This window comes from Onychostruthus taczanowskii, unplaced genomic scaffold (genome assembly GCF_017590055.1).
Source record: "Onychostruthus taczanowskii isolate IOZ18803 unplaced genomic scaffold, ASM1759005v1 scaffold58, whole genome shotgun sequence".
Classification (NCBI taxonomy): Eukaryota; Metazoa; Chordata; class Aves; order Passeriformes; family Passeridae; genus Onychostruthus; species Onychostruthus taczanowskii.
The window spans coordinates 3,974,019-3,991,436 of record NW_024503457.1 but is presented as its reverse complement, the minus strand read 5'-3'; the positions used below and the strand labels follow the sequence as shown (position 1 = coordinate 3,991,436).

The window sequence follows — 17,418 nt, the reverse complement described above, 5'->3', positions numbered from 1 at the left end:
GCTGTGTGAGTAATTAACGTTTCCACAAGAATGCAAGAACTGTTGATTCTGTTTCTGGTAATGTGACTCAAATACATGAAAAACTGCTCCATCTCCTTCCTATTGCCTTAATGCTATCAGAATATGTAAGAAATCACTGAACCACGGAGTATTCTGTGTTGGAAGGTACCCACAAGGATCACCAAGTCCAACACTTAAGTGAATGGAATGATCCCACACAGGTATCAAACCTGCAACCTTGGCATTATGAGCACCATGCTTTAACCAACTACACTAATCTCATATAAATCTCTAAGTATACTACTGCAAGAAGTGTCATTTTGGAAGACATTAGCCTTTAGACATCTGAAATACTGAATATCCTGCTGACTGAAATGTACAGGGGTTTAATTTATAATGCTCTTTTGGATTTATTTTATAGCAAAGGGAAGGAAGAGAGGCTGCACTAAATACACCTAATTGAGCAATATATAAATATATTGAATATCTACATCTACAAATAAAACGCTGGAGGCTTAATAAACATTGCGGTGTTGGTTTTAATTTTCAGGGCATGGCACAATATATCCCTATTATAATTTAATTAATGTAATAACAACTTTATGCATGACACTTTTATGTCAGGTATTGAGCAGAAAACAGCCAGAAAGCAGGTGTTTGTGCCCAGCAATTTGCCATGAAAGCTCCCTATCATCCCTGCAACAGGGAGACCCCCCCTGACATGTCAGCCAGGCTGACAGACCTCATCCAAATGGGAGGAACTGCAGGACTGGGACCCAAAATGTAAGAGAGAAAAAAGCCCATGAGAGAAACCTCAAAAGAAATGAAAATACAGGAGTTTTAAAAGTAAAATAGTCTAAACAATTAGTGAAATGGTTCATGAATGCCTGGACTGCTCAGGCACAATTAGCTTTTCTCCATCTCCACTGGCTTGCCATTTTGAAGCTCACATGCACCTCAGAAGATCTTAGAAATGTTGAAATACATGGTGCTCAGTGCTCCAGAGGCAAAGAAGTTACTGGATATACTGATGAATGTGGAGAGAACTGCACTGAGCCATACAAGAAAACTCCAGGAAGATTAGGTAAAAAAAAAATTCTTAAGTATGTTACCTTTTTTGAATTCATCATAAAAGACTAAATAAATATATTACAAGTGTGAAGTTCCATAATCTAGCAGCAGTGATGCAACACATTTTAATAAGCTCTTGACAGAGCCATAAATAATCATAAATCAAAACTTTGTTGAATACCTGGGAACATACTTTCCATGGACTTTCCATGGACTTTCCATGGACTTTCCATTGCATTATATGCAATTGAATAATCATCCACCTACAGAGAGAAATTCCTGCTCCATGATATGATTATTCGTACTAATCGTGGTTTCTTCTTAAAGGTGAAGCAAATAAAACCTTTTGCTAGGGCAAATTGCAGCATACTGCAACACCCTTAATTTTTACTCTAGTAGAATTTAAGTACTTCAGATCCAAGTGAATAAACAGTGCCTTTACTTTTTTTTTAAATTTTTTTAACTCCACTAGTTCTGCACTGGGCAACTGAAAACAATGTTTTTCCTTTGAGAAATGATGAAAAGCTATGAAGTATTTTTGCTGCAATCTGAAGTCTGCAGGTGGTTACTTTCTCTCCCTCTATATGTCTGTGTAGAAGCTTTGAATTTTTTTCATAGGAAAAAAACATCTGTTGTTAGTCTAGAAACATTTCTGAGAATAGGAAACAATAAAGGAAATTATCTTCTGCTGGCAGCCTATCAGAGTGAGGCAGATCATGCTTTTCAGAACAGACTGCAAGCTCTTTGCCCCAGTCACCCACTTTTCTGAGGATTAAAGTGTAATTAACTTGCTTTGTACCCTTTGCATAAATTCCATCATAGCCCGTGCTTTGCAAAGTAACAAAGTAAAGATGGAAGTAGACAATAAATCTCCCCTGACCCATGCTGCTATTCTGCATCGCTGAACAAGTTACACCATCTCTGCAACTCACCTGATTTTTGGAGGTATAGAAGCCACAGAGATGCAGAAGCCAGTATCTATGTACAAATGCAAAAAAACTATAATCCGTGAGAACTAAAATACCAGTGTAATTTTAAATTTGGATAAAATCCTTCTCACTTTCTCATATTATTTCTTGCATTAATAATATGATTATTAATATCAGTCAAATGTGTAGAATTTCCCTATCCTACTTCCTTATTTCTGGAGCTGATTTACAATATACTCAATGGAATTCATGCCTATCTAAGTACACTAGAAGCAAAGCTAAAAGAAAATAATTGAATTTTCAGAGCTAAAGAGATTGGAAATGCCAGATTTGCTACAACCCCAATACACTAAGAATTCTACTCAGTTGTACACTGACATTGTGGTTTCTGTGCAACAGGATCATGCAATTAAATGGCAGTGGCATTTAACCATTAGCTCTCAAATATTCAAATGTGCGGGTCATTCCCTTGACATTTTCCCACAGTACAATCTCCCAATTTAAAATAAAAGAGTAGTCTTCCTCCCTTGTGGTAAGATGGTCTTCCCTCCTTGTCGTAAGACGGTCTTAGTGCATCTTCACAGAACTCTTCCCCCAAAGCTGCCCTGCTGCAGTTTGAATGACCAAAGCAATGACATCAGTGAGAGATCTCAGTTTGGGCTGTTACATCTCAAAGAGGGAAGCCAACGGACCAGTATTTATGTCAGGGGGCCAGGGAATCCTGGACCAATCCTTGGTTTTGTCAGCAGTGAAGGCATTTGTTCTACAGTGGGGCAGATGGGAAAGGAGCTCGAACCCTTCTTTTCCCTTCTCATCAACTAGTGAATTCCTCTTTGGTATCCAAACACAGTATGTGTGCTGCCTAATAGTTTAGACATTTCTGTTTGGTTGGCACAATACCAGCCCTTTTCCCTCAGGAGAACAAGTCACAGCAGGAAAGGAAAAAAAAAAAAAAGGATTTTAAAGAATTTGCAATTTGGCTAAACCTGAAAGGAATTTCAGGGAAAAAAAAAAAAAAAAAAAAAAAAAAAGCACTGTATAAACTGGGAGCTTTGTCCCTGCCAGCGTGAGAGGCTCTGCAAACTCAAGGGGGAATCATAAGAGGTTCTCCAAAAAAAATGGTTGCCATTATTTTTCTTACTGCAAAATAACTGGCAAACTACCAGCTCCTACGTAATGTCAGTATATTCAGACTGTATAAATAATACTTACCTGTCTGGAAACAAAAGAATATCAGATTGCAGATCTGTGGGTACAAAAACCCTGCATCTGTGCCCTAGATCAGAAAAAATTAGCAAGATGGCAGTTTTGGTGACAAGTCCCTGGATACATCCAATATATGCAATATACATGTACTCATATATATATATATTAATATACTGAATGTATTCATCACTGGCTTTTCTTGTATGTTATCCAGCACATGAGGAAGAGTGGTTTTAGTAGAGATAATTTTTAAGTTATGTTCATGTTAAAGACTGCATTTCCTCTATTGATTTGAAGACCAGCAAACCTAGATCAGAAATCTTGAAAAATGGTTTTCAAGTGTTTTTGATCTATCAAATCCTAAACATTTTCCAGCAGAGAACAAGTCCTGGCACCACACAGACAGGTTTTACAAGAGGTAATAAAGTTTCTACCTGACTGTAAAAATAGTTCACAGTAGCCTTCCTTGAAGACCCTTCTCTAGAATGACCTCCTGAATAACAAAGCCTAAATAATTTCATTCCAAGACATAGGCTTCAAGTTCATAACCTCTGGATATGCTTCATAAGATTACATAAGCTTAGGATTTAGATATTTCAGTGATGGAGAATTATCCATAACCTTGACAAAGCTGCTTCCATAATTCATTATTGTCAAAACCATGTCTGCTCCATGATTTGAATCTCTTCAGCATTGACTTCAACTCATTGCATTTCTTTTGTTTTTGTGTGAGAGACTAAAAGCCCTCTGCTATCAGATAACCTTTGACTACACAGATCCCTTAGAAAGGCCATGATCAATTTACCTGTCAACCTTTTCTATGTTAAATGAAATTAATCAAACTTCTGAGTACTTTTTCTAAAAGCTACCACTTCACATTTCAGATTTTTCTTCTCCAAACTCTTTCCAAGTCAATCAGGTCTTTGTCAAAGCACCAAGAAATACCATAGCTGGAATCAATAATCTAGCAGTGGTCCTACAGGCTATTCCTATATTGCCAAATAAAAACCAGAGACCAAACTCCACACAGTCCCACGACTTTACTCACACCAACACACCTTGGCATTATATGTCTAGTTCAGATCTGGTTTCAAAATAGCCTGTGGGGGTGGTCTGAAACACTTCTGTGATGTTAGCACCTTCTCTTCTATTAGATGTCTTTCTGACTTGTGTTGTGAGGCTTTTGCTGATGTACCTCTGATTAATTTACCTTTCACAGGAGTGGGGACTCCCGAGATATAATGTGCTTCACAGGGAAAATACATCTGAGTAACAGGAACAAAAATGATAGTACAACAGGCTCCAAGATCTTCAGGCCCTCCAGGAAAATTCTTTTTCAAATTATCTGCCCTTTGATTAAAAGTATAGTCAACTGCATTTGGATGTGTGAATGGGATTGTCTTGCAGCACAAAAGAGAACTCTTGGCAGATGGACTTAAGCTGGTTGCAAGAATCCTCCTTTGTTCCAACCCTTGAATTAAGTTCCTAAAAAAGAATTAATCCCACCCTGTAAATTGCTGGTACTCTAAGAATGCAATCTGTGTTTCAGTGTCAGATGCAATGTCTAATACTAGAATTAATACTGTGGGAGAGTTGACCACTGGCATCAAAATGTACTGGTTGCAAACTTAAGCACTCTGTATTTAGGAAGTTCAATGAAACAATTTTATCTAGGTGGACCCTCAACATAAAAATCACTACTGAACTAGTGCTAGTTTTCAGTTAAAAATGTTTAGTACTCACTCTGCTAAAAAAAAGAAAAATACAATTGCAAAGCATTTCAGAGAATCACAGAATAGTTTGGGTAGGAAGAGACCTTTAAAGACCATCAAATAGCAATGAACAACTTCAGGTCAGACCAGGCTGCTCAGAGTCCAGCCTGACCTTGAATGTTTGCAGGGACGGGGCACCTACCACCTCTCTGTGCAATCTATTTCAGTGTTTTACCACCCTCGTTGTAAAAAACTTGTTCCTTATATCTAACCTAAATCAGGCCTCTTTTAGTTTAAAACCTTGTCCTGTCACAACGGGCCCTGCTAAAAATTTTGTCCCTATCTTTCTTATAGGCCCCTTTAGGTACTGGATGGCCCCAGTCTGGTTTCCATGGAGCCTTCTCCTCTCCAGGCTAAACAACCCCAGCTATCTCAGCCAGTCTTCACAAGAATGGTGCTCCATCTCTCTGATCATCTTTGTGGCCCTTCTCTGGACTTGCTCCAAGGGCTCCGTGTCCTTTCTCTGCTGATGAGGACTCCACAGCTGGATGCAGCACTCCAGGTGGAGTCTCACCCGAGCAGAGCAGAGGGGCAGATCACCTCCCCTGACCTGCTGGATGTGCTGCTTTTGATGCTTTTTATGGTATATGCTATGCCATGCTATTACATTAATGAGTCATACAGGATGGAAATGGAATTAAAAGTAATTAGGTGTAATTTTGTCTCATGTGGCAACATGGAGAACACAAAATGCATTTAGTGTTGTTCTCCAGAGAATCTACCTAATTCAATTCCAGTGAGAAATTATTCTTTGAGTTGTGTTAGACGTGGAATACAACTATTTGTTTTTTTCTTCAACGGGAAAGCCAACAGGTTTGCTCAGAACATTTTCAAATGGCTTTTTAGAGGATCTGGTCTGTAGTGTGCAAGACTGTGGCCTGTGTTACATGCCATGGGCATATGAAACCCCCTGTAGTAAAATGCAGCAGTGGCCTGCCAAGTTGCCTGTCACCCCTGCTGCTGTCCTTGCCCGAGTGTCGGCAACCTGCATGAGAAGCTCCAGAGATGGGAAGGGGATTGACATCCTCGGTCACCGCACGTGCAACACCGCACGTGGCTGCCAGCTCCTGAGGGCACACGGGCAGCAGCACCGGCACCCCTGCACTTGGGAGCAGCTGGAGCACACAGTCACTGCTGGGAGCACACAATGTCACTGCTGGGAGCACACAATGCCACTGCTGGGAACACACAGGACACTGCTGGGAGCACACAATGTCACTGCTGGGAGCACACAGGGCACTGCTGGGCAGGGGTTTCTGCATCTCTGCTGGGGAGCTGCTCTTAACACAGAAATCAGCAGATCTTCATCACACAGAATGTGTTTATAATGTAGCTATTTGTTCACTAGGTCAGGGCTGCCAACTTTACATTGCTTAATACAGCAGCTTTGGAGTTCCACCAACCAGAGCTCAATCTGCATCAGCATCCCCTAGATCAAAGACTCCATTTTCCCATTGCCTTGTCTCTGTGCCTCACAGAAAGTGAGTTTACATAATGCCCATCTTAGTATTTTGAGTTACTATATATAAACAGAAAGCCAATATTTCAAGTTTAATTTCTAAACTCCCACATCAGTAGGTGATTACCCAGCTGATATACTTCAGCAGTCCACAAGCTGCACTTAAACCATATGGGTGAAGACCCAAATCCAGGAGTCTAGGAGTGTTTCAGTATCCTCTAGTTCAGCTAAGTTCGTTCTCAGGTTCATTTTAGGGCTTATCACCTGATGACATATTCTATTTTAATTAATTCCTTAAGCCACCACTATCAAGAGGAAGAAACTAGGTCAGCTGAAAATTATATTAAATCACTGTTACACAGAAGTGGCTTTGCAGAAGAGGAGAGGAACAACTTAACACTGCTTGGTTTGGTGTGCATTTTAGATGTCACAATGGACTAGCAACTCTGCCTTCCATAGCACCCAGCTTTTCCTTCACAGAATCACAGAATAAACTCAGTTGGAAAAGGCAATTTCTTCACTTCATACCCGGATTTCTTGCTGTTGGCTATTTTAGGTTTCATCTGGAGCACAACTGCAAAGCTGAAGATCATGTGGCAATGGTCAAGGCTTGCAGTCATGAGTAGGAGGGCATAGCTACTGCAGAGAATGTGTACCTGTGGTGGGACAGGGCATCTCCCTGTGCAGTGGGAGAATGTTGCTGAATGATCTCCAACACAAAAACTGGACTACTCTCATCTGCTAAATAACAAAATGTCTCAAGCAAACACAAATGCACATAAATTCCTTTAATCACGATATTTTTCTGAAATAACATCACTGCACTTGAATTTCAACTTTGATTTATGTCACTTGATTCTGGTTTGGTTGTTTTTTTGGGTTTTTTTTAATTGTCTTTTTAAGGTGAAATATATCTGCATTATTTCTTAAATAAGCTACTGCTATTTTAAATCAAGCTACATTTCCTTCAGTGTTTTTAATTTTATAAATGGTGTGATCCAGAGTTTTCTATAAAGCAAAGTAAGTCTTAAATAATTTAAGCATCTCTTTTCTGAAATACATCCATTTCTAGGAAGAATTTTTGTCAATTTCATGCCTCATTGGGAAGGAAATAAAACAGAGAAAACTATTTTATTATTCTATTCACAGTTTTATAAAAGCAGGAGAAAATGTGCAACACTAATTGTCTCCATTCCACTGCAGGCACATACTAAGAAAAATCTGCAATTATGTGATTTGCCCTCTTCACATCCTTTCCAGCTCAAATGAAGCTAAAAATAAAATAAAAAGGGGGACACATTTTTTATTCCAAATTGATGTGAAAGATGTTGTATTTGTAGTCAGTCTGAAGACTTCTTGGCTTCAGCTACCATTTCTCACAAAAAGTCTGTCGCTTTAATATAGGCACCTGCTCTGACATTGAATTTGTCCTTTCCCTGCTGGAGGACAGTTTACTCCAACTCTTCAGCAGTTATGCCCCAAAGGCTATGCACAAATGGGAAGAGCATAACCCAGGTCTGAAAAAGGCTGGTACTGCCTGTAGAGAGTGGACTGAATGTGATGTTGCTGTTCTTCTGAAGGAAATGAGCTGTGATGCAAAGAGGATGTAACTCCATGGCAGTGACACCGTAGTCTGCATGGCACGTGTTCTTCTGATAAGGCCCCACCATTGTTGTAAATTAAATTGGGAGCACACTTACACTATCATCCCTACAGACCTTCCCAGGTGTATTAGTCAGAGAAACTTGGTGATGTGACTTTACTTCACCTGATCCTATCAGGTTCCTTATTAGACAGAGGAGAATGGGTTGAAGTGAGTGTGGTCATGCTGAGATACAAATTAGTTTTCCAACAAATTGTGCCACTTAATATTTCTTTGCTCTGTCACAGGTGAAGGAGACAGCAAGATACAGATGTGACAAACAGAAGTAAGCCCAAATGTAAACAACTGGTCACGGATTTCCATGAAGCCTGTCATGATGTGACTGAAGCAGGATCATGTTACTGGCTTGTACAGCACTCCTGGGAATGGATGGATGGTGACCAGCCCCTTCCACCCTCCAGCTCTGCACAGGGGATGCAGTCATACCCAATCACTCACTTAACGAGATACAGAACTGCATCCCCCAGATGGTAAGATGCCTTTTTCTTGGGTGTGTGCAATGAACTTTGTGCCTTGGTGTTCTCCTACTAAAAACACCTAGAAAGGTGTGAGGAGCAATGCCTGTGTCTGTGCTTGAGACTGAGCACTCACTGTCCCTGACAGAGGACCTCACCTCAGAGAAGCTGTGTCCACCCTCAGCAATGGGGGGCTGTGGCTGCACAGCTGCACTGCAGTTACAACGTGTAAGACTGCACAAGTGCCTTCTGAACACTTCCTAATGATCACATTAAAGCAGGACATAAATAAGTCAGGTTCCTGGGAAACTACAGAATCATGAAGGTTGGAAGAGACCCTCAGGATCATACAGTCCAACCATCAACCCAAAATCACCTTTACACCATATCCTTAAGTCACACATCCCGACGCCTCTTGAACACTCCCAGAAATGGTGACTCTGCCATCTTCCTGGGCAACTTTCTCCAATGCTTAACTACTCTCTGAGTATCCAATCTGAGCCTCCCCTGGCTCAACTTAAGGCCATTTATTCTCAAGCTTTCAAGGGGGACATAGTAGAAGAGACTGACCTTCACCTCACTATAACCTCCTTTCCTACAAATAACCTCTGCTTCTCCAGACTAAACGACCCCAGTTGCCTCAGCCTCTCCAGGACAGGTCCAAAATTTCAATAAGTGTCAGTGGTTTTCCAGGGCACTACCACTTGAATGTTCTGGAGCAGGGAATCTAAATAGGAATTTGCTCCCCTCTTCTTTTAAGCAGGTCCCTTGGAAAGGCTCCCTGGGCCTTTGCTAATCAGAGACAGTTAAACCAGGTGTCATCCAAACCTGCTACAGGGTAAATCCAAGAAAAAGCAGGCCACTGTGGCATCATGCAGGGTCTGTACAACACAAAACATGACTACAATCCAGAGCATTTATCCATGCTCACATTGCACACCTCTGCTGTTTACACCAATTGATGTCTTTTGTCTCGTGCAATGCATATGAAGCTCTGAAACCCACATTTGGTTTAAAGCCCTCTTCAGTAGCAGTAAAATATAAATCAGTTTATAACTTTATGCTCCAGGTGATCTAAAGCCTAATTATTCTGAGGTATTTGCTAACAAAAATTCAACAGGTTGTCACTGATGCCAGTGGAGTTATGCTGCCCCTCAATGAACACAAGCAGAAAGATGAGCAGGCTTATGGTATTTCATAGCAGAGAAAGGCTCGTATACCATCCTGCTGTATTATTTAGCATACTACATCTGACCTCTAACGTCTGTTAACACATATGACTACTTATTTCCTGATGATTTTGGAAATCAAAGCTCAATTAAAAGCTAGGGTTTAAACTGATTTTTTAGGCATTCCATCACAAAAGATAGAACAGCAAACAACACATTTCTCACATATATAAACTAGTATATTCAAATCCCATCAGGTGACGGTGCTCATCATTGGGTGCATTCCAAATCCTTACTGTGCCCACAAAGCCTTTGTACAACAGGAAACGAATGCTGGTAGTGGTTGAAATGTCTTCCTTTTCTAAGCAAATACACCTTTTAGCATGCCTTTCATGGCATAATTTTATAATCACCTTTCTATTTGGAATCTCCACCAAGAACTATCAAAAACCCTAATATACTGCTGAACATACACCAAAAGAAAATACCTTCATGCTAGAAATGACATAAATAATAAAAATTGAAAGATGACAAAATCGCTGCACTTACTATGTGCCGTGCTGCGAACACTCCGTCAACTATTGCACAACAGAAGGCTGCTACAACACCAAAGCTGATAAACACGATGGAGGCCACCAGCTGGGAAGAGAAAAACAGATTGAGCAATCTTTCAGTATAATTCTTTAAGTAAAACAATTACACTATTTTTTCTAGTATTCTGAAACGATGGTTCCTGCTGCTGTAATTCACTTTAGATCAGTGTGTCAGAGTGACAGTCATACACTAGTAAAAAGGCAGAAATTCTTGATGCTGACAGACTATCAAGCCTACTAGAAAAGTTTAAATCTTTCAAGAGAAAATTAGGTCAGCTGCAAAAGTTAAATTCAATGGTGATTTCTTCCAAATCAACTCACTTAATAAAACAGCAGTACTTCCATAGGGACATGGTAAAAAGTCATCTTCCTGTTGGCTTACATAAATCTTTGGAGCTTTACTACATGATAGTATTTCACATCAATAGATAAAGGCATCTGTAGTAAGTTAATAGCTGGCCTGTGAATGATCAAAAATCTTTTATCATCCCAAATAGCTTATGCCACATCAAGATCAGAGATTCAGAGGACTGGGACCTGTGGAAGGGCTGGGGTGTGCTGCCTTGGCCCCAACCCTTGGGGTTTCCAGCCTGGCCCTCAGTCTCAGAATGGACAGAGCAGAGCACAGCAGAGCTCAGTGAGTGTCCCAGCTGCAGCACAGACAGTACAATGTCTTCATCAACCTACTAGCCATAGCTTCAGACCTCATTCTACCTCCCAAACTGCTTCATTCATCAAGCACCATTAACTCTCTCTCAACAGGACTGCACATGGTGCACTGCTGGAGCACAGCTCTGGCACAAGCAGTGGTGGTATGGAGGGCTTGGGGCAAAGGCTGTGCAAGTTGGGCATGCTGAGCCCCTGCTCTCTGTGCTGCAGCTCTGACAGCAACTGCAGGGCTAGAACAACCCCAAACACCATGAGCTTCCTGCCCAATTCACTCTGGAGAGAGCAACAGGACTTGGAAAGAATGTGGAATGCACCTCCACCAGGGACCAGCCAGTGTGCTGCTGGCACACACTTCTGAGATGACACTGGCTTCTCCTGAGGTGACATCTGAAGGGAGCAGCGCTGTGAGCCAGGTGAGATGAAGCCCTGAAAGACCAAGTGTACACTTGGCAAGGCACTCCCCTGCGTTTGCTAGCCCCAATGCCATCAGACGAGGGAGAGATGCTGACAGTCCTTCCTCTCCCAGATTAGAAGATTTTGTGACGTTGAGGACTCTGTACTCTCTTTGAAGGAGTGGGTTCCTGAAGGGTATAAGGTGAATCTAATGTGCACCATCTGGCTATGCTTTTTAATGTAATGTAATGTATACTTCTCATGTCTCTGGCATTCTCAGGCAGTCACAAGAGGAACCCTTTGAAACATCCTATATGTAGATTTTAATTTACAACAGTATTAAGTTATAGTTAACAATAACAACAGATTAAAAATTCTTGAAAGCTGACAGAACAGCATTCTTTTATTGATAGAGCACATGGAAAAGGGATTCAGTTAAGAATGTGGAACCTTTTCGTTATTTACTAGTCATTAAATGCTCCTTCATAACACGTATTCCTGAAATACCCAGGTACAGATGACCAAAATTATATCCATACAGTTCATATATCCTTTTGCCTATATAAAATCTGCATTACCTAGATGCCATTTTCATAAATTTCTAAGGCATCACTAACTCACTTGAAAAACTGACTCTTTAGCTTGCGTTAGGTTAAGAACAGTACAATGTCAATAGTGCTGCCAGGGGATGCAGCATCGGTGATTTTCTCAAAAATGTTTATATTGGGCAAGTAAGAAACTACAACCATATAAACCCACAGCTTGGATGCACAGGTCAAAGCAGTATCACCCACTTGAAGGTAAGAGCTCTTGGAGAATTGGCAAAAAAGTACAACTTAAAAGCAGAAGAATCACAATGCTTTCTGATACTCTTCTTTAATCTCGCCTTAGCTCATGTCTCATGCAATCAGAGATGAGCCAGCACTGCCACAGGGATTGCTGTGGAACTGGAATCCTCCGCATGGGGAGAAAAGGGGCACAAATGTGGCTGAGGTTGATGGTACTGGCTGATCTTGGGAACCTGCTGCATTCCCCCTGCAGCCAGCTCCCTCTTGCTGAAACCCTAGGAAAAACACTGTTGGCTGCATCGCCCTTCAACCTCTGCTATCCCATGGCTCTCCAGGGTGGAAGGTCATGTCTCATGAATCTGGTTGTCTAAAGATCTTGGCATGCAATTCATCAGATTGAGAAGGCTCTGGACTCCTATCACTGCAGAATAGTGGGCTGTGCTGCCCTGTGGCAGCTGCATTTGCTGTAGGTCCTGATCTCTTTATTTGAAAAAGCAGCAGTGTTTAAAAGTTCTGATGAAGCCATTATTGCCTGATATCTCTACCTTGTTTTTCAAGTCATAGTGGTCAATCAAATAATTAGTGGGTTAAGCCAGGTGTTTCCAAATTGCCTGAGCTCAAGATGAATTTACTGGAAGCTGACCTCAAGGTGGCTTTTCATTTCACACATGAACAATTTATTGATGATCTACAATCCCCAAACCAACATTTTCCACTCACTGAGATAGCTTAAATTACCTAATGAGTGTGCTGCCTTTCAGTTTCACCATATAGCCCTAGGAGACCACATATAAAGGTGCAGTAAATCACAGTATAGAAAGGAGCTACAGAGCTGGCTTTGCACTCCTCAGTCATGTTGGAGATCATGTACACCTCCAAGGAATTGTGTGCAAATCAAAGGTTTACAGCCAGAGCCTGCTGTACTTATCATAACGACTAGCAACTATTTCAATGAGCAGTCCCTTTAGAATCATTTTCATTTCTTGACTGAAGTAATATTTATCATGATGCCAAAGTGGCAGAACATGACACCGAGAGCTTTTTATGACTGAAATCGCCTTATATACATTTGAATGACAACAGAAGTGATAGTACAAGAGCACTACAAAAAAAAATCCTTAAAATAAAATTACAGATTTATATTCTCTCTCAAATCTCTCATTGCTTATTAAGAATGTGAGAAACATAAAAAAAAACCAAGTACAAAATGAATTACTTCTGAAAATTGCCAGGACAACTAAATGAAGAGCTGTTGTAAATTCAAAAGCTAATTTTCATGAGTAGTAGGTGATTGGTGGAGCAGCCAGTTCACAAGCCTAGGACTGTCTAGAAAGAGAAGAAATGCAGTTCATTTAAACACAGAGAATGTTTGCTGACAGGCAAAAGAAATAACACTTTAAAGAAAATAAATACTGATCCATCACATCATCTTATCTCCATTTTCAACAGCATTATGTTTCGTCAGGACAGCTATTCATTATTTATAGCAATATATTTGAACAGTTATTCAAGAAACAGTTTTGTTCTTGCTATTCCATTGGTATGCAGCCAGGCTTCTCTACAGTTGTTGCCATCAGAACATGTTTACTCCTGGTTCTTGTATAGAATACAATAATTTGATTATTTACAAGGGAGCCATAAAACTAGCTATTAAACACTGAAAACTGTACTGTATGGGCCTAACAATCAAATTCAAAAGGCAGTTGTTTAACTGAGGGGTTTTAGCAAAAGGGAGAACAAAACAGCACATGGAATGAGGGACTTTTGGACACAGTATTAACTGAAGAGCTGTAATCTGTCTTCAGCTGTGTCACAGAACTATGAAAATGCTCTAAAAAGCAAAACTAGTGAAAGGCTGGACTGCTAAATTCTTGCATACTGCTTTCTTTCAGAAAAGACATTTTTTCTCAGAATTCACCTGTCTTGGACAACCTCCTGTCCTTCAGCAGGCATACAACACCACTGCCTGCACTGTCACCCTCCTGCTCAAGTGAGACTAGTGAAGGCAACAGGGGACACACAGTGGCCAGAGATGCTGATCACAGACCCTTGTCCAGCTGAAATTCAGAAATGCATCTGGCACAGGGAGTTGGCAGCTAAGTCTCCCACAAGGATTCCCATTTTTGGAGTTAAGAGCTGGCCAGATACCAGACCCATGAGGCAGTTTGATGATGGCACAGGGAGTTGGCAGCTAAGTCTCCCACAAGGATTCCCATTTTTGGAGTTAAGAGCCAGACCCATGAGGCAGTTTGATGTGGCCAGCCCAGCTGCAGCCAGCCTCTCATGTACACACTGCACACAAACATTGCACCTCAGCTCCCCAGGCACGCTCTGTGCTGAGTCACACTCCGATGGTGCCACGTCCCTGCTGTGACACACAGAGACCTGCAGCCAACATTTGCCAGCAGACCCAGAGAAAACCACATTGCTCCTCATCATAAGCACCTGCTGGCTACAGGCTGGCACCTCTCTGGCTGTTTCCAACATCCCTGTGGAATACTTCTGGGAGCTAGTTAGACTCTCAATTCTGGCACATCCCTGGTTTCATCATGATTCTAATTTAGCCTCTCCCAATCCTCAACCAAAGAGCACAACTTCTCAGATAATGCCAGTCATTTCTACAGCAGATGCTGTGTGAGATGCTTCATTCTCTAGATCGAGACCAAGTAGATCTGAGAGTGAAAAATGCATGGATTTTTGTTTTCGAAACCACCTCGGTACTGGATGCGAATTGCATTACATCGAACAGACTCGCTTTGCTCATACTAAATGGCTGCTTCTGCATTGCGCAGCCTCCAATGTCTCCAAGCATTGTGCTGTTCATCAAGCCTCCCTGGGATACTTTTCTAGGCAGAGAAGGAATCAGAATTGCTCTGATTGATGTAAATTGAGAACCACTGTCATTCAATATTTTTTGCTCTAGAAAGTTAAGTCTTTGCAAAAGGGTGTTTAAATGTTATGCCACAGGTTTGTAAAGTCCTTTTTTATTCCCACACAGGTTCAAGTATTTGGAAAAGTTATGCATGGGGCAGTTTGTTGTAGGCTGCCCCTTACATTACATTTCCCAAATTGCAGTTTAATTCCATGGGCCTTTTTACTGGTTTGATTTCCCCATGTCCCCAAGATCAGAATTGTAGTCTTAAATAAATCTGCTGCACTTTTTCAATGGGGATGATGATGACGTAAGAGTAGAAGTTTACAAAAACTCATTTCACAAATCCAAAACAGAGAATGATTTGTCAGCCTGGTGCAACCAGGGAGCTGGAGCAACCAATCTCAGCCAGGAGCTGCATCTGTTACCATGGTACCTCAGCGGGTCTATAGACGAATAGCCCAAAAAATTAAGATAATTAAACTCATTGCATTGCATTGCATTTCAGATGCTGCTATCAAGTAAGCACTGCCTGTCTTGTGAAATGGGCCTGTACATAAGTACTTTAATTGTGAATTAATTTTCTCTAATTTGGAATGCCCTCTCCTGTGTGGCTGCTTCTCACACAACAGCCAATTCTTTTTCCTGTCCTTGGGACAAATGTTTTGCTGCTGTGATGGAAATGAAGCACAGGCAAGACTCCTACAGTTTTCACAACTGAGATAATTAGGAGGTTTCTCATTACACCAGGTAATATGCTCCACAATTTATGGCCTGACAACATATTTTTTCCATAGGCTGGTTCCTAAATAATGGCATGGCTGTAATTGAGGCTCTGCTGGAGGGTTGTCACACCACAGGAGATGGAATTACATCATGTTCGTTATTCATTAATGCCAACTCCAGTCATAGCTGTGCACTGGTTACAATGACAAGGATTCATAATGGTGAAAGACTTACATGACTGCCCAAACTATGTATTCTAGTTCCTAAAGGAACTCCACAAAAAAACCTGGAGAGGGACTTTTTATAAGGGGCATGTAGTGAGAGGACAAAGGGGAATGGCTTCAAACTAAAAAAGAGAAAATTTAGATTAGGTATTAGGAAGAAATTCCTTACTGTGAAGGTGGTGAGGCACTGGAATAGGTTGCCCAGAAAACCTGTGGATGTCACAGGATCCCTGGAACTGCCCAAGGCTGGATGGGGTTTGAGCAACTTGGCCTAGCAGAAGGTATGCCTGTCCATGGCAGGGGGGCTGGAACTCGGTGATAGATTAGGTATTAGGAAGAAATTCCTTACTGTGAAGGTGGTGAGGCACTGGAATAGGTTGCCCAGAAAACCTGTGGATGTCACAGGATCCCTGGAACTGCCCAAGGCTGGATGGGGTTTGAGCAACTTGGCCTAGCAGAAGGTATGCCTGTCCATGGCAGGGGGGCTGGAACTAGGTGATCTTCTTTTTAGGAAGATCCTACCCAACCTAACCCATCCTGTGATTCTATGATTGTGTTGTCATATGTTTAGATTAAGTCCCATCAAGTGACCAAGTTAGCAAGTTAGAAAAATATGGCCTTTTCACAGTATAATCACTGTTGAATTCAGCAAGTCCAGTCTTATGGTGTTCAATATTATCAGCAAATAACATTGTTCAATATTATCAGCAAAACCAAAGATCTTAGATTCAGATTTCCTTCCCTCCCTCTGTTGTTAATAGCACCTCAGGGCATAGACTTGAGCCTGTGTGATTGCTTGCTCACTGCCAGCACAAAGGGCATCTTCTTCTCCAATCCTTACTTTGGTTCCCTGCTGTCCAGCCCTTTCTCCTGCTCTCTGTCCCAACTGCATCCCTTCATCCCAGCTCCTGTGCCCACCCAAACACACAGGAAGCCAGTGAAATTCACTCCACAGGCAGAAACTACTTATTCCCTCAAATGAGTTGAATCAGTAGACTGCAGAGAGAGATGAGCACTAGATTCAGTGCAAATGAGAAGGTGACACCATGTAGCCATGGCAGAAGGGAAGGAGGCAGAAGTGCTGACAGCAACTAATAGATTGTTTCACCTGTTCCGTGTAATTTACAGTCCTAAGGATTATCAAAGTAAAAGTTGGTTTTAGCTGTAATGAATAAATCATAAGGACTGGCGTTATTTTGTTGTTTGTGGTCAAGGAGACTTTTGTTTTACTGCCTGTGAAGAAGTCTGTTGTTTCCCAGTATCGTGTCAGGTATAATTAGGAAAAATAGCAACATGAAAAGGCATGTTGTTATAACTCAGGCAGGAGAAAGGTCCCATGAGAAATTTAAGCAACCTCACAAGCATAAAAAGGTTGAATTAATTAGAAAAACAAAGGGGAAAGAATACAGAAACCACATGAGAGGTATAA

At 41.2% G+C, this 17,418-nt stretch overlaps 1 protein-coding gene across 3 annotated transcripts in view; it reads right to left on the bottom strand.

Annotated features, from left to right (window-relative positions):
- The window catches only part of TMEM255B (transmembrane protein 255B), a 66,995-nt gene that overhangs the window by 27,775 nt on the left and 21,802 nt on the right, over nt 1–17,418 (bottom strand). For all 3 annotated transcript variants that reach the window (XM_041418121.1, XM_041418119.1, XM_041418120.1), the window contains one exon: nt 10,274–10,363. In XM_041418121.1, coding sequence (XP_041274055.1) covers nt 10,274–10,363 — 90 coding nt within the window. The remainder of the gene's footprint in view (nt 1–10,273; nt 10,364–17,418) is intronic.